General features: G+C 40.6%; 2 protein-coding genes across 4 annotated transcripts; one reads left to right on the plus strand and one right to left on the minus strand.

Annotated features, from left to right (window-relative positions):
* Positions 1 to 1133: 1133 nt before the first annotated feature.
* On the minus strand, positions 1134 to 8377 carry htr3b (5-hydroxytryptamine (serotonin) receptor 3B). Its single transcript, XM_062550348.1, has 10 exons — positions 8282 to 8377; positions 7411 to 7574; positions 6836 to 6880; positions 6489 to 6598; positions 6204 to 6373; positions 5299 to 5456; positions 4527 to 4737; positions 3953 to 4162; positions 3200 to 3305; positions 1134 to 2967 (listed from the first exon to the last, which is right to left on the minus strand). Exons 1-10 carry the CDS (start codon positions 8316 to 8318, stop codon positions 2808 to 2810), a joined length of 1371 nt encoding a protein of 456 aa, XP_062406332.1. The 5' UTR covers positions 8319 to 8377; the 3' UTR covers positions 1134 to 2807.
* Positions 8378 to 12294: 3917 nt separating this feature from the next.
* Positions 12295 to 17063, plus strand: cdca4 (cell division cycle associated 4). 3 transcript variants are annotated; one of them, XM_062550351.1, is made up of 3 exons: positions 12305 to 12445; positions 13670 to 13694; positions 15093 to 17063. In XM_062550351.1, exon 3 carries the CDS (start codon positions 15097 to 15099, stop codon positions 16012 to 16014), a length of 918 nt encoding a protein of 305 aa, XP_062406335.1. In that variant the 5' UTR covers positions 12305 to 12445; positions 13670 to 13694; positions 15093 to 15096; the 3' UTR covers positions 16015 to 17063. The 3 variants fall into 3 exon arrangements, with proteins under 3 accessions (XP_062406334.1, XP_062406335.1, XP_062406333.1); XM_062550350.1 differs by lacking the exon at positions 13670 to 13694 and having other exon boundaries at positions 12295 to 12445; XM_062550349.1 differs by lacking the exons at positions 12305 to 12445; positions 13670 to 13694 and adding an exon at positions 12452 to 12895.
* The last annotated feature ends 1225 nt before the right edge of the window (positions 17064 to 18288 follow it).

Raw genomic sequence — 18288 nt, forward strand, 5'->3', positions numbered from 1 at the left:
AGTCTGCGCTTTATTTCTATGGCACAAGAGGCGTGATCAATGGGCGTAGTTCAAATGACTTAAAGGACTATCCAATATAATCAGACCAACAATCCGGGTGCGTCTTTGGATAAGCTAGTTTGTGATTGGACCCAAAGCTAGGTTGTGGACAGGAAGCAGGAGAGATAGATGTGCAGGTTTCTAGCTTGAGCTGCCGGGCGAAATCCGAATTCGCCGGCAGGTCAGGCAGGGTTCACCCAACCTAGGCAGGTGACCCAATACTTTTGGCAATATAGTGTTTAGTTCTCCATCAAACCATTGTTGCGTGCTAGTTGCATGTATATGGGATATGGAGCAATTGAGGAGAATGCATTACAGAGCTAAACTGCTAGGAACAGCATGGGTTAACAAGAATGGAATTCGTTCATTTGTTTATAGGACCTGGGTTTGTTTGGACAATTGGGTTAAATTAACATCATAAGGTATGCACTAAAAGGGATAAAGTTCTACAGGCAAATGCATTACAAACTGGATGAAGCAAAGAGCAGTACAAAATATGACCGCCGCCCAGTCCTGCACATTCTCTCCTCAAAAATAAATCACGCCTGTCTACATCTCCTACTCCATCCCTTACTTTTGAGTATAGGCCTACAGTAAATGAATGTGTGCATAGTGTGTTTTTGGTTTTGTGTATATGCATGTGTGTATTTGTTAGTGTGTCGGTGTGTTTGTGTGTGTGTGTGTGTGTGTGTGTGTGTGTGTGTGTGTGTGTGTGTGTGTGTGTGTGTGTGTGTGTGTGTGTGTGTGTGTGTGTTAGTGTGTCGGTGTGTTTTGTGTGTGTGTGTGTGTGTGTGTGTGTGTTAGTGTGTCGGTGTGTTTTGTGTGTGTGTGTGTGTGTGTGTGTGTGTGTGGCTGTATGTATGTGTGTGCATGTTTACTCTGTGTGAGTGTGTGTGTGTGTGTGTGTGTGTGTGTGTGTGTGTGTAGCTGATATAGCCCCCATGAATGGATTGCCACGAAACTTGCATGCATTCAGAGGGTGTCATAATGATCTTCAAATCTTCAAATTTCGTGCAGTTTTGACAAACATCTATTAGAAACATTAGATACATTAAAGCTTTTCATGTCAATCATGTGCTTTGGCTCAAGCCACTTGGCAGTCCTGTTGCAATGGAAAATGACAGACACAAGTTTGTATGTGTGTTTTAATGCCACTAAAAGCAATGAAATAAATAGAATACAAATGAAATCACAGGAGTTACATAATGATAATAATTATTTGAAATAATCATATTTTTGCATTTGTTACTTGCTCAATTAGAATTGTATGGACTTAACATCAGCAAAACTAGGTAACACCCAAACACCTGCCCTTTTGATAAAATCTGAGAAGATGAACTTGTAATTATTTTATATGAGTAGGCTACATACTAGCTTTGGTGTAGCTTTAATGTGTGTTTGGGAAGGTTTTCATAAATATAGATACTGCCTGCCTTTGAGGCTGAATAAAAAAAAGGCACATTTCATAAGCAAGTTCACTAACAAATTGCTTTAAACTGATATACAATACACCCTCAGGATATGATATCTCACTTACTATACCCACAGTCAGTTGATAAGACTGGTGTCTGAAAATATGCTGCCTGTGATTTGGAAACAATTTGTTTATTTTGAGGGCAGCGATCCCTGGGCAGGGTGTGTAATGTATCTGTAAATGGATGAGACCATGTCACATGATACTCTATAATGTGTAATTAGAAACGGTCTGAAAGACAGCAGACTGACAGATAGGCCTATAACACACTGACTACTGGAATGTTATAGGCTTCCTCTCTTGGGCAGCGAGGAATAAAATGAAAGACTTGGTCTTATCCACCATCTAAAACTGGTAAAGTAATGCGGTAACTGTAACTGTTTCAGGATCCTATGAAAATAATCGAATTACTATTAAATTATTATGTTATAACATCACCAAGAGCTGCAGTGAACAGAAAGAAAACAGCAAATAAGAGACATGCTCACTTATACCAGGTATTTACACACGAAAGCAGTTCCATTTACTGTACATTAATAACTATGAATAATACTTAGACTCGACTTAGAAATGTATATACATTGCTATTCATTTGGGGTATAATTCCTATGATTTGGTTATTTGACTTTGTGTAGTCCTTTTTAAAAATGTAATATGTTGTATTATAATTGTCACACAAAACACAATGTGAAGCTGATCTTCTTTAACATTGTTTAAGCCTTTTAACAGGGGTGTCAAACTCATATTATTAGGCAGCAGGCCAGATTTGTTGAAATGAGACCGTGAGGGTCGTCATGTCATGATCATTCTAATGGTCATTATCTTAGCGTTTGATGACGCAGGCATACTTTCTCTACACCCATGAGCACACAAGGCATACAGGTTTCTCTGCTGTGTGCTGCTGTATGACTGCTCTTTCTGTCTTAATATATCCTACCCTCCATGTCAGTCTTTCTCTTTTTCCAACATAGAGTATATTGCTACACCAATATCATGTCATATTTTTCCCGTTCTGTATCTTTCTTCCTGGGGATGTTTTGTAGAGGATGGTTTAATTAATTGATCATATCATAGATATTTTGCTTATCACACATAGTCCATTTGTGAATATCTACTTTATCCCCCTTCCAACCCAAAACATCTGGGGGTCCGTAATGAAATCTGCTGGCGGGCTGAAGGTGCCCCCCGGGCCTTATGTTTGACACCGCTGCCTTAGAGTGTGGCTTATTAAAATGAATTCCAGTGTTTCTGAGGTCCACCAGAAACTTCTGGCTTCTAGCCCCCGCCCCGTTGGTCAGACGGCACTCCAGCTGCCCCAAAGGGAGAGCAGGGTGGTGCAGTAAGCCAGCATCACCAGCAGGTAGAGTCGGAACAGGAACCGGTCCACTTTATAGCACAGAGCCAGCCAGTCTGTTTGGGCAGTGTCGTCATCCTCCTCCTCCTGCAGAGAGGACCTAAAAATAACGTTTTTACTAATAAAAGCCTTTAATATACACAAGGACAATGACTGGTCCCAGTAGAAATGTGAAGACATTAAACAAAAGGTTTTACACAAATGTCTTTGTCTTTGCTATGTTTGGACAGTGAATCAACTAAATTCAGGGAATAATCGACCTGGTGAATGCTAAATAATGGGCCAAAACCATGTTTCATATGTCATGATATATAACTATTTTTGTGATTCACCTTATAGTGGTCAGTTGGTACAGGAGCCTCTCCAGGCGCGATGAGCTCATAGGGGGTTCATTCAGGGAGACCAGATCATCATCTGATGGAAGGTCATACTCATAACCTGAAATTACGTAGTCCTGTCAGATTCTACATAAAAAAAAAACTATAAAAAGAAATGTAGTCTGTATAGAGCACCATTGCAATGTATATATTTGTGTATCTGTAAGCTCATTTGACTAAATTGTGGTTTCATTCTAAATTCACTAAATAGTGTGCACGTGTTTTGTCTAAATAATGCGCTCATTTGACTAAACTGCGAGAGCAGTCTGTGCTCTCAATTTAGTAAATTGTCCACACATTACTGTAATGTTATATTGTGTTATATTACTACATTTACTACACTGTGCTCAATTTACAATTTACAAAACTGTGCGCTCAATTTACAACAATTTAAATGAGAGCACAATTTAGTAAAACGTGAACACGATTTACTAAAATAAGCACACAAATGAGTGCACATTTTCTGGATATATACCAAAGAAATATCATGCAATAACCCCTCCAGAGTTTCGTATCTGTGTACATACAGAATCAATTAAATAGATAAATATCAATAGAAGATATATAATTAAATGTGTACACCATTATTTACATGCTAACTTACCTGAAAATAATTTTGGATGTACCGAATCATAGAGTTGAACTTGTATTATGCGTATGTCTATATATTGTATCAGTTAGTGCTACGTGACTTGCAAAAGTTCATACCACTGCTCTGGTCCATTTCGTCTAGTGTCCGTACAGAAGTAAACATGCTCTCCCCGAAGCTTTGGCTGGAGGAGCCGTACTTGTCCAGCAGGCAGGCAGAGATGGACATCTCCTTGACCTCTTTCTCACTGTGGTGAAGCAGCTTCACCACCAAAATGGACTTGGCCAAGCTTAGAACCAGAAGAGCCATGCACACCGCAAAGAAGACCCCTGCAATCAGACAGATGTTCCTTCCCCACTGAGTGATCAACAAAACCATCACCTATCAGAAGTCAGAAACAGTTCTCTGATTTACGAAGGCCCACTTGTATCATTAAAGGAAAACATTTTCACATAGATCTCTGTTTAAAGAGGTCACGAAGTACTGTCGGTATGAAAAAAAAATCATGACCCCAGAGGATAGCACTATAGATGCCTGGCTGCTCCAGCTGTTGGAAACAGAGATCGATGTACAAAATTGCCAGAATTCCCCGTTAATAGTGAGAAGAGGGAACTGTTAGTGAGCTAATAGTCATCTGGAGATGCATTGCCAAACAAACAACAAAAACGTACAGTATGTGTTGTCTTTTCTCACCAATGAGGGGGGTGGTGACTGATGTTGCAGGGATCTCATCCATCAGGTTGACTCTGAAGACCGTGTAGCCCAGGAGGATGCTAACTTTAAAGGAGATGCGCGTGCCTGTGTTGGGAGGCAGGTAGAAACTGATGACGTCCACCACCATGAGGAAGATGCTGGGGAGTAGAAGACCCACCACATACAGCAGCGGGCGCCGCCGGATCAACACCTAATGAAGACAAAGAGGGAAGAGACGAAAATCAAATCAACTGGCAATTAATTAAAAATAAAAACATTAACATATAAGGTTTAATCATTTACATACATTTTATATATCACAATGGAAGTGCAATTGGCATGTGAAGATCTAGGCAATATGAGTTTAATTTCCTTGCCAGTGGAGGATAATAGGGCCAGTGATCATGTCTGGTTTCAGAGGTTCTGAGGACTCCCCTAGATGGGACACCAATCCATCGCAGCCGAAGCTGGACCCCATTAGGGTGGACTGAGATAGTGCAGATGGATTATCTTGTCAAACGACTCAACACAGAACATCAAGTGACCATCTGGGATTCGAACCCCAACCCTCTAGTTGCCAGCAAATCCCTCAGACCGTTGAACAGTGTGCTCTGCTACAATAATATGAGTTTAGATACACTGAAATTAGTCAACTTGCTCAGTACTGAATAAATGAAAGAATTATTCACGTTTTGTAATGATATTTTTAATGTGATATGAGTACTGTGGTGATGGTTAAACTACACGTTTTGAAATATACACGGGCACTCACATTGAACTGAATGTGGGCATAGTCTTGGTCGTCGACATGTAGTCTCCAGTATCGTGATGGCACAGACAGCAGCTCCCATTCGCTATCATTCATGAACCCTCGCTTGTCATTGGCAATATCTTCGGGGTTACGCCAAAAGGCCAGGTCAACCTCTTTCACTATTGGAGAGAGAGACCACAAGCAGTGGGAAGTCAGGGAAGTAAACTACATGATTGATGCACATGTCTGTGTGTGCTAGCCGATATGTAAAAACATTAGGATCAACAGTATATAGATGATACAGTATATACTGTAGATACATATGCTTTAGTGGAATTACAATCTATGAAGAAAGTAGCTATAAGGTAATAAGACATTGAGATGAAAGAATAACAATACAATTAAATATTGGCCAACAGTTTTAGCATCTGTTTAAATCAACCACCAGTGTATGTGTTAAGAGATCTACCTGCAAAGCATTATGATTCGCTGACATGTAAGTGTCTGACATCTCAAAGCTGTAAAAAAAAAAATTGTGGTTGGCTGCGAAGCCAAGATTTGATCAGTGAGTGCTTTTCTGAGAAATGCATAAAGGTTCTTTGGTTTCATATGAACAAAAATAGCAGTTGCCCCAGGGCCCTGCTGTCAGACCCACACCTTGTGACAAGATCTTCTGATTGTGTTTGCATCCTGCAAGTAACATGTGAAAAAGGGACCCTTTATTTTGTGGCAGAATACTGCTTTGAGCTACTATGTGTGTGTGTGTGTGTGTGTGTGTGTGTGCGCGTGCGTGTTTGTAGTGTGTGTGTGGGCACGTGTGTGTGTGTATACGTGTGTGTGTGTAGTGTGTGTGCATGTGTGAGTGGGTATGTGTTGTGTGTGTGTGTGTGTGTGTGTGTATGTGTGCACGAGAATCCACATCTCACCAGAGTGCAGCCAGCTACGGAATGTTAAGGTGCAGTTTTGCTTGTCGAAGGGAAACGCATAGATTTGCAAGTCACAAGCAGCAACTACTTGGATGGGTTTGTAGTTCTTCACCGTTCCGGAGGAGTTGACGTAGACATAAGGAACTCCAGAAGCTGGACTAACGTCCACACTAACAGAAGGCAAGACACACAAGATCATTATCAGTTTATTTTCACAACATCCATTAAATCCAATTGGTTCAAGATACCAAGTAGTGGTGAAATAAATTGATCAGTGATTCATACAATTCTGTGATGATGACGTCTGGTACCCAAATAGCATCAGAAGAGAGTGATATTTCATTTATGTCATCAAACTCCTCTGGATCCCACACAAGGAATTCGTCTGTCCAAATCTGGAACAGAAAGAGAAAAATACAACGCATTCCCATTCTGCATTCAATTGTGATATTGACTTGATCAGAGGTGTCATTATAAATGAGAAGACGATATATTAATTTGGTTACAGTCAGACGCTTAAACAACAAACCAATATGAAGGAGCCAAGAGAGATGAAAGAGGTGAACCCTACAAACCTTTGTACATAAATGATATATACTGTATAAGGCTGTGTCATAAAACTTGATACTTACTTGCCGATACCAGATACTTGTTGTTACCTTCTGATTCTGTCCATCCTGTGGAGAGTATTACATCGTTAACATCTCACAACAACAGACAAAATCAATCCACAAGAAGTAGTGTATTGTGCTACAGAGAAACATATGAATCCAGACTCAACATCAGTAAATCGAACAGATGCAAAAACACAAGCATCATTCAGCAATCACCAGGCAGAAATATTCATATGTAAATGTCCGACACTACAGGTATACCATATAAAAACAGTGAGATACAGTAGGAAAAGCAAAAGTTGTAAAATAGAGTAGGAATGGAAAATATCCTAACAAAGACAGTTTTGGTCAGAATAAAATATCAGAGAATCTATAAAACCATTAAAACAGAGAATTAAAGCCTCTTTAATATCTCTTTTGTTATCAGCAAAAGTTGTAGAAACAATTCAACAATGCTATTTAATATTTCACACCTTCGTATTGAGAGTAAATTCTGATCTGTATAACACACAGTTTTGTGTTTGATTTGAAAGGAGTAAAAACACAAAGAGAATAGAGAAAACAATTTAAAAAAAAAAATATTTAGGTTTTACCACATCCAGGATGGACTGAATGATGAAATCGATGTAAATCACAGTGGGCTCAGTCCAGTTGACAACAGGCCGCACACCACTGTCATACCGTCGCAGGAGCATCCTGTTGAGCTGATTCAGAGAGGACCTCTTCGGTTTTACCAGGATGAGCTCCACCACCGGAGCTACTCAACAACCATGGTTCATCAGAGAAAAGAAATGAAAGACGAAGATGCAAAAAAAAAATATTATGAGAAAGTTGTTTCAAATGCATTGAATATTTCACTCTCCAACAATAAGGTTGTTCAATTGGCAGCGGATTTTCAGTTTGTAATCACAAATCATAATTGACGCAAATAACAAAAAAATCCTCATTTGAGAATTCTGAACCAATTCAGTAAATTCTTCATCAACCATCAGGAGACATCAGAAATGATACAGCTATTAATTATTTGATAGGTGATGTCCTCCAATTGATAAACAGCTCTGTAGAAAACATTGTGTCTGGAGGACCACAGGTGTCATGGTGAAATGGTTAAATGGTTAACTACAACAAACTAACAAAACAAGTTACAACTTTCTTTTAGACTAACTGATAAATGAAGAGCACAATAGAAAGAAAATAACACAATCATCAAATTCAATGATTACAATTACATCATATCATATCACTTTCGAGTGATCAAATCAATCGCTAAACCATTTCACACCTCCCTCCTGCTTTATCAAGTTGTTACTTTCAATTCATGGCATTGTCTTATTTTATTAGGAAATATTTGTTTTGATACAAGTTTGTAAACTGACAAATCAAAACTTCTTCTTGTGTTCAGTTCAAAATTGTGACAATCATTTTGACAATCAGCATTTTGACAGTCCCAAACTTGGCGCTTACCTGAGAGCAGAAACAACAACCAGATGACAGCAAGCATGATGTGAGCACACTGTTGTTCTCAAATCCAATCACAGATAAATGCAGATCCAATCACAGGTAAATGCAGTCTGATGCCTGGTATCAGTTCAGACGTGATGTCTCATTCCCTTGATTAGTTTCTCCTGAAAGAAACAAATAAGTTTTTAAAGATTCTTCCTATTCCATATACAGACCATTCAGAACATATGGCAGCACCTTATTGGCAAGCAATGCCTGACCGAGTAATGCTGGGTAAACTCATCTCTATTGAGTTGATGGGTGTATCAGTCCATGTATCATCACAACAGTGATCTATTTCATTCTGACTGAGGTCCGTCAGTGGAGGCTCACGTTTCCAAAGCCTGAACGCTAAATTCCATCTGGATTGATTATAATTGCATTAAAGCTCAGATAAGCTCTCACATTGGGAAGAAAGGGGGCTCTATTTCATATTTTGCATCCTGCCCTGTTTACCCATAATTCAGTTTGCAAAGTAGTTTGATGTACTGAGTCAGTGGTTGACATAAAACAGCATGCTTGGCTCATATGAGACAAAGCCAGAATGGCAGTCTTTGCACCTGAGAAAACGCTCTAGTCCTTACATACACAAAATGATCAAAATGGAGTATGTTGTTTTTCAAATTGAGATAGACACACATTAATGTGGACTAATGTGGACAGGTGTACAGTTAACTAAATTGATCCTAACAGTAAATTAAGAACTCATTAATTGGCTAAGGCTTTGGTGATATTTAGTATCTCAGGATCTTTCTTCTGTTCCTTCCACTGAGAACAGAAGGTCTACTATCTCCTCCTGACTCGCAGTGATCATGGTAGATATGCATGGCGTCAACAGGCTGTTGAACAGAATTTGATCATTCTAGTTCCAGCAGTGAGTAGACAGGATCACATTATCACATCTTTTACAGTACAAACCTTGGAATGGTATGTTTTTCGACTTGTCATTAATGGAGACATCATGTTATTATAGTGCCATCATCTGGTGAAAAGGTGTCATTGCCATAGAAGGAGTTGCCAAAACATTGGACTGACCTTCAGCCTTGGATGGGTGCCCTACGGTTCCCTACACACAAGAAAAAGGAGGAAAATACCAACACATCAAATATTTGGTGGCTGAAATTCAGTTTTTATATCACAACTGACTGACATCATTGAGCTATTGCAGGATGTGTTCCAGCTAAAAGAGTAAATTGAATGAAAGTGCAAATTAGACATTTGAACTTTAAAGTATTGATCAGTATCTATGTAATGTTTTTGATTATTCATAAAATAGAGAGACCCCACCTATGTAATCGCTGATAATACTGGTCAAATTGTAAACATAAATGCTTACTTGTAAGATTCCTAGTGTGCAATTCTGGCAAGAGGTTATTCGAGTTCAATGTTAAATGACACTCCTCATTTACACCCCTCGTTCCATTTACAGAATTGTGTATAAACACTGGAGGGAGTTGAGACCTGTGGCACAAAGATGACACGTGAAGGTAAAAGTACCATCTGGCCATAACTCATGATGGGATGGCTTGGGATGGGATGGGATAACTCACGAGGTCAATGGCTTGAAGTGTTAAAGGTCTTTTAAATATTGAGCCATTACTGGCTTCACCTGAGAGGCATTGGCCATATGGGTTAAACAGATTGTAGCAGCACTGAATGAATTTTTGACATTATATTGCTGTAAATATTTCTACGTCCCCATGGCTCCACAGTAAATCAGCGATCCCCGCACCTCACTGCCAGCATATAGCCGACATACATGTCCTAGTTTCTACTCTACCACTAGGTGGAGAAATAACTCACTGCTCTGTGTGCTTCCTCTTTATCGCTTGGAAATGGATTTGTGGAGGAAGCAGATCACCGTGGAAAGTGATCTCTTAATGGGATGTCTCAATATATATAGATTGTGTCTTGATTTTCCTCCACGTTGAACCTGCAGTGCTCCTACCACAGTCCTGAAAAGGACTCAGATTTGGACGCATTTGGTGGATAAAAGCAACATAGAGAGCAAACCATGCAGGGAGAAGACATGATGTTGCTACAGCTTACTCAGAAGTAGGCCAGAGCAGAAAAGGGCAGCATGGACTGATTCATTTCCTCATGTGTTCGCGTTATGAGTCACTGCGTTTGGCTGCGCATAGCACACTCTGAGGTAGCGCTAATCACAGCCTTACAAATAAGCACTCACCAACAAGAGCAGCTTGTTAAACGTGTTTGGCCAGATCTTCTCATGCTATGCAACATACAGAGCGATACTATGAACCTACTCTTGTTTTCTGTGCCTTCATTGTTATGTCAATAGTGGTATTAAGGTCTTGTTATTACTATAATGTGATTAACCAACAAGAAACAGCCCAAAGGCAACAATTTTGACTTGCCCTGATAGAAGCTTCATAGCTGACACGTGTGTGCATACTAAGTACTTAAATACTTTATCGATAGAAAAATACTTTAGACATCTGTTGTGGACAGTTTCAGCTCTTTAGTACATAGGCCTAAGTTATTTTGACCTTTACGTAACTATCAACTCTAAGCTGTTCTGTATGGACATACATTCTTATAGCCTATTCCTCATTCAAGCAACCAAGAATGAAAATGTTGTGCGTGTTGTAAGGGTGTCTGGTTGCTGTTAAAGATTGAAAATGAAATGTGCACCTTATATTTTTTATATCCCCTTCATACTTCCTGACTATTATTAGAATAAAATGTGGTTTCAACTGTCACAAGCTCTCATCTGATGAGCTGAAAGTTCCAGAATGTCCACACCCAGCCCATTTCCTTTCTGTTGAAAGAATAATTGTTTTGACCTTGTTGAAGGTGTAGAGAATGGCAAACAGTCTAATAAAAGACAATTTTGCATCAAAAGTTTAAGTAGCCTAGATGATGACATTTTTTCTTCAATCAGTCAACAATTAATTTCATCTACTGATTGTAATCAAACTTACAGCATGTGCTTGTTTAATTTCTTTCTTTCGTCATATAATGTGTCATGTGTCTTGCAATTCATTAGAAACTTCACCTACACAAAAATAATATTTCATGCTGTTCCCAAGTCGCTATATGCTTCATGCGACATGTTCAATAGCACCAACACAAATCATCTACCCTTTTAAAGGTTCAGTAACCCACCCTTGTCAAAAGATAGTCTGTGCGCATGAGATGTCAACTGATCTACTGAGAAAGTTTTCCACAATCAATCAAGCTATTTGACTTGATTCAGGAAACAACATTTGGCTATAAGACCTATATTGGTAGGCCATTGTTGACGGACTAAAACGATGATGGTCACTTAAGGTGATTAACAGTGTAGCATATCACATGATGACTTGCAGTTTTGCATTGCATGGCAGGCCCATTGATGAATTTCCTTATACAGTAGGCCTAAGTTCTTGACATTCTCGCTTGTTAAAGTAGGCTACATTCAAATTACCTGCAAGTATTAGCTTACATATCTTACATGGGAGGAAATGGTCAAAACTAGGATGTCCACAATGTAGGTCTGACTACTTGTTGGCATTGATCAATGTTGACACAATGTCTCAAATGCTTATTTTGAGAAGCCACTGTATGGAACACTGTATGGAAGCCTATGATGGTAGCCTAATAGATGTGATATTAGGTTATAGGCTACTATATAGGCTACAAATAGCCCACACTTGGCCTGACAACCAGAAAAAAAATGGGGGAAAATACTATATATTAATTTGAACCTTTTTGTTTGTCCCATTCAATGGGGAAATAGGCCTAGACCTAATATAGGCTACATCCTAAAAGGCTAATACGTGTAATTTCGCATTGTTTTTGGCTCAAGTCAAAACAGTAGAATAGAGAACCTATCACAGACCTATTTAGATAAGCTTATCTCTAACGGGCTCATATTAGAATCTCCTGTTTTTCACTGTGGCTTTTGTTCGCTTTTCCCCGACTGAAGCCATGCCCTGTCGATCAAGATGCTAGTGTCCGCCCACATCACCCTTTCGCTGTGCCGCAGCTGGCCGTCCAGCAGCCGAACTACTCTCTACAATCAGTGTCGGGGAAAGCCAAGAGAGCAGCACCTTCCACCGTGTTTCACTCCACACACGCAAGAAGTCTATGAGTTTCTACGTTGAAGAGTAAAAACCTACGAAGGTATGTTCAGCATATGCTATTGTTTGTTAAGCAATTAATTGATCGGGGTATTTAAGAATAATTTAGTTGCCATTTTAGAAAATAAAAGCCCCCTTGAGCTATAAGTAAATGCGCGGTTGATTTCGAACGCAAGCGTATTTGCGGAAGTGCTTGATTATTTCTATCAACCTATAATTACTTCTCCGCCGGAGTATGAAAAAAAGTCTCCTGTCTTTTGCATTAGGTCCGTCTAAAGATAACCTTCTGGTGGATGATAACGCTTTGATTTTTTTACAACATATATTTGAAATACATTTTGGGAAGAAGTTGTTATGAAGGCAGACCGACTAGGAAATTCAAAATGGCTACCATCATTGTCGTCCCAGCTGCTACATGCTTGCTGTTCAATGACTGCCCGTGCAGTGAAACAACTACTTGCTCTTCAGTCCTCTCCAGTCTGGGGCACTGGGTGTAAGAGTGCATCTGATAGTTGTGTTTTTTGCGCGTTTTTGAAAAACGAGAGATGTGGGAAATCAACGTTAAAAGATAACGTGATTTCTTTCTTAGTTGCATTTGTTTCGGTGGAGAATGTTAGCCGGTAGCACAGCGCCCGTGACCACGTCAGTACGGTGGGGGAGGGTAAAAAATGCCTGTCTGGGTGGAGCTAGTCTGCTAGCTGGCAATCGAATGTCTCGGCGAAAGTGTTTGTGTAACGTTGTTTGTTTTTGCAATGCTGTCGCTTTAATGGGAGCCCCCAGTTTGAAACCATCAGAGGTGGGAATTTTAAATTGTAGAATATGTTTGAGACAGTCTGCCTTGCTACACAACAACACCCACTACACAAAAGGCAGTTCAACTTCGTTTCAGACATATCTTCTATTACACAATCAGAAATTCGAAAACAAGTTTGCCAATGTTAGGCATTGTAGTCCTTGGTTGTATTGCACGTAGCATATAAACAAATTATGGTAACATGTGTATTTAGTTTAATTTGAGTTAATTTAAGATATTTTTAACTTCGTGTAGGGATTACTTTGTTCTTATTTTCTATGCATATCTCTTCCTCTAATGTGAAATGCAACGTGTTATTTATGCTTTGAGAGATTGCATTGGTATGAATAACTCAAACTGTCCCAACATAGGCAGCTGTGATGCTATGGGCTTTATTTCTTTTCAAGAATGGCTGAAGTTATAGCTTTGCAATGGAATTACTGTCAGCTTGCATTCTGGTCTCTGTCTCTACAGTTCTGGGATGTCACTGGTTGGTCAGGTAGGCCAAATGTCCACCTTTCAGTTTAACCATGATTTAGCCTTTCCCCATCCTCCCCCCCCCCCATGCCCCACACATCTTAAATGTTTGGCCAGGTTTAACATTCATTTTACTGGGATCCCAGTCACATTTTTGTGGTCTCTCGAAGAAATCATCTCCATTGAATGGAATCACACCCCACGCCAGATTACGGACTGATTTATGGTCTTTCAGAATGCATTGATGTTCTTCTGTGTTTGGTGGTGTTTCTGTATGCCTGCAACTAATGGGTTTGTTGGTTTGGCAAATATAAGGGTGTGCTTGCACATTCTGAAAGAGTACATGTCCTATTCAGCTCAGTAGGAGGGATGCCATTTTATCGTTGCTTAGTGCTTTTTTTCCTCATCCAAAATCCCCACACCCTCCAACCCACCACTGCTTGATGTAGCTGATAAGAAGGCTCCCTATCCCGACACACACAGATACATGAGCCACACACTGAAGCAAACTCAGTCATGTAAATGTAGCCTACTCCATGGTCAAAGCCTAATATTTACACTAGTCTGTAATGCATTGTCTGGCCATTTGTAGTTCCTTGCTTTAGCTGATTATGTCCCCTTGCCCTGGTTGGCTGCTCATCACCACTGGAAGCAAGTGGCCTTCAGCTTTCATTTTGCCTCTAGATGTAGCCTTTGAGCTGGACCAGTCAAAGTACTATTAGCCACTTTACTAGTGGTTTGCTTGTTTGATATTGTGATATTACTTTCTGGTGTGTGTGTGTGTGTGCGTGCGTGTTCTTCGGCTCAATTCTAATGCTTGCGGTGGGATTTGGGTCAGAATTATCTCTTGTGGAACACACTGCTTGTTTTATTTATTATTTTTTAAAATTTGACTAACCTTTGTGCAGTTTGTGTTGAAAGTGTCAAGCATCTTGTGAGTTTGTGTACAGATAAATATGTCTTAAGACCATGCCAAATATGTTAGATAATAGGTATTTGACATGGCATGTCACTATTCATTACTTTGTGTATCATATGTATCACATTTTTGAAACCTTACAGGTTGTTGCAGGACTGGTATTTATTTTTTAAAACTTTTGTTTATGTGTATAGGGCTAATATGTGCGTGTTCAGTTCATATTCAGGCATAGTTCAAAATAAAATAGAATACTTCTAAAGCAAAATGTCATAAATGGAGGCTGCCGCCATGAATTCCATTATATGCAATCACATGTACTTGTAGAAAACATTATTAGAGACAAATAATGACATTGCATTATTGTAGCTATTAGGAATACCAGCATATGTGGATTAGTTCTTTCGAATTTGTACAATTTCATATTGTCTACACCTGAGTTCTTGTCAAATGCAGGCTTGCCGATGTGAACCTCTCTCCTCTGTTTCTCCTTCATCCCATTAGAGCCATGTTCTCCAAAGGCACCAAGCGCAAGTTTCCAGATGGTGGAGAGGAGCTGCCCGACGAGGGCCTTCCCAGCTCCCATGAGGAGCTTGTCTCCGCGTCCTACAGCCTGCAGAGGCAGTCCCTGTTGGACATGTCCCTCATCAAGCTGCAGCTGTGCCACATGCTGGTAGAGCCCAACCTGTGCCGCTCCGTCCTCATTGCCAACACCGTGCGGCAGATCCAGGAGGAGATGACCCACGACGGCAGCTGGCAGACAGCCGCCATGATGGAGGCCATCGCCGCAGCCGGCAGCGGATGTTCGGGTGCCGGCGGCCCACCGGAGCGCCTGGTGGCCACCGAGGTGCTCTGCCGGCCGGGGAGGGAGATGACCGGAGGCTCCGATGCCGAGCCCAAGCTGTTCTCGGTTATGGGGTATGATGGGTGCCGTGAAGAGGAGGTGGTGGCGGTGGAGGAGGACGCGATCTGCTCAGAGGCGGCCTCGAACGTGTGCCTGTCGGGCACCATGGGGCACTGTTGGGAGAGGGGAGTTCTCAGGGATGAACGGGAGCTCGACTCGAGGCTGGGCGCTCCTGACGAAGACGTGGATGTGGAAGAGGAGGACGAGGAGGAAGAAGAGGAGGGGTGCAGGGACGAAGGGGAGGCAAAAGCCACGAGGCAGATCTTTGGCACGTTTGAGATCAAGAACAGCCACCCGGGTCCCGAGTCCGCCCTGGAAGAGTTGTTCTCGGATGTGGATCCGTCCTATTACGACCTGGACACCGTGCTCACGGGCATGCAGGCTGCTCCCAAGATCGGCCCCTATGACCTTTTGGACAGTCTCAGCCAGTCGCACTCACCTTCATCTTTAGGATCAGCTGCAAACTGTCGGTCCGACCTCAATGAGCTAGACCACATAATGGAGATCATTGTGGGCTCCTAGGTCAAAGCCCCTCAGAGACTCGCACTCCCCATTTGCCTTTTTATGTCTCCTATGGTAGGCCAGTGGAATGAGACACACGGTTAGGGAAAAGGACTTTCTACCCTGGCGTTGGTGTGACTTTTATGAGCTGACCATTGCATACTTAATGTATGTTTTTAAAATGGGTCTGTTTCCTTTCATCCTTCTTTTGTGTCTGTCTTGTTTTAATTTATTCCTGTAAAAATTACACTACAAGAATGGAGAACAGAACAAGATATATACAAATGTGTTAAGTTTTTGTCATATTTTCATAAAAAAAAGAAATTGATTGAAATATGTATGTAAATATATATATATATATTTTTACAACAGATACATCTTGGGAACTGTTACTGTACATTTTTTTATGATATTGCACAGTGTAATGTGCCATGGACTGATGTCTTCCAAATCCAGAAGCTGATGAAGCATTGGCTGATGCAGAGTTCATTAATGTTAACATACATTTATCTGACGACCCTGTTTCTGTCCACACTTTGGTGCTCGCAGCACCGTGTACAGTGTTGCTCAATATCACTTTGTCTGAGGTCACAGGAATGCCTTATCTCCTATCTTGCCACAACTTTCTGTTTGCCGTTAGAAGTTAAATTATATATTTGACTATAGAAATGAAGAATCATGGCAACACGCCTGTTTTATATGAATTACTTTTAATTTATTTTATTTATTCACATCAAATATGTCAGGTGATAATTGGTCAAGTTGAATCCAAAAGTTCTCTTTGACTTTGGTGAACTTGCTGACTTCAGTGTGAAACAGCATTTCTCAAATTTCTATGCATCAAGTGTCCATATACACTTTCTATGCATCAAGTGTTCTACTACAATTTTTCACACAGTATTTAAACGGTTTTTACGTCGGGTCAGAAATGGCATAAGTTATTGTTTATAAACGCAAATGCAAACCCAGAGACAAATGGTATCTATGTAATAATAGAGTAGACTAGAACCATTTTATATGAACATTGTAGCGTCTTTTTTTATAACATTTCTAATAAAAGGTACAAATTACGGAAGGTGTGTGTTGTTTTCCTTTCGCCTACCCTTTTATAATTCCAATAAATTTCCTTTATAGATTCATAATTGCAAAACGTTAGCTGCGGAACACAAAAATGGTACGTTACCCCACTGTTCATTGAGCTGCACTTGTTTCCCAATAGCCACCCGCATCAAAGTCTAATGGTGGCATACGAAGTGATTGCTGGGCCTGCACCCACTAAAGTGCGCTCATAGAGGCCCTTGGCCACCGAGATCCTTCAAGCGTCGTTTTGCGCTGCCGCCCCCACTCCCATGGCAATCCAGACCTTTTTCATCAGTTCCCTGCTGGTGGAACGATCTGCCAAGTTCCATCAGAGAAGGGGCGTCCCTTTATCTTCAAAAAAACTCGAAGACAACTGTTCCAAGAATACCTGCTTTCCTAGTGCTCCCTACAACCTCATACAATGCACTTACTTACCACACGTTTCCCTCGTCCCATTCCAATTACCTCACTTCTCTTCTGTCTCCTTTTCTACCACTTCACCTAGTACTTATAGACACTCCTATCCTCAAGTACTTGTATTAACAAACAGTGATATACTCCTAGCTATATTCCCCTCTGCACTATAGATACACGTTATTTTAACACTGTAGTTGTAGCACTGTAGTTTTAAAGTTACAAGACTTGCGAATAGCTTAATTATTGCATTAATGTAGGTAGCTTTTGACAAATGCGTCCGCCGAATGAATACATGTAAATCTAAGTGTAACACAACATGAGACCAAGTCCACGACGCGGCAGAATGAAGTTCTACGCAGACGCACTGAAAAAAACTGAAAATTGCCCACACAGGGTAGAGGCAACGACGTAGCTACAGCGTAGATTCGGTAAAGCACACATTTCCAGTTGGTTTGTCTATTTTTGTATTTCTTTATTGCATCCGAAATACAGTTTATCTTGCCCATACCCCCCGTAGAATGCCTTTAGCAACTTAAGAACCAGTTTATGTTTTTTTATATTTTCGTTTTATTCGGAGTTGCACTGGAGCGCATAAAAAAAGCTGTCCTGTTATTGGCTGCAAGCGTAGACGTCACTCAAAGCGTATAACGTCACAGTTTAAATCCCCAGTTGCTCATGCTGTCCGCTCGCTGCACGACGACAGGAAAAGAGAATCTGTCTAGGCTCAGTTGAAACTCAAATTGATTGCATAGCCTACCTTACATAAATTATACAATACATACCCGAACATGTATAGGC

This window comes from Sardina pilchardus, chromosome 12 (assembly GCF_963854185.1).
Source record: "Sardina pilchardus chromosome 12, fSarPil1.1, whole genome shotgun sequence".
NCBI lineage: Eukaryota > Metazoa > Chordata > Actinopteri > Clupeiformes > Clupeidae > Sardina > Sardina pilchardus.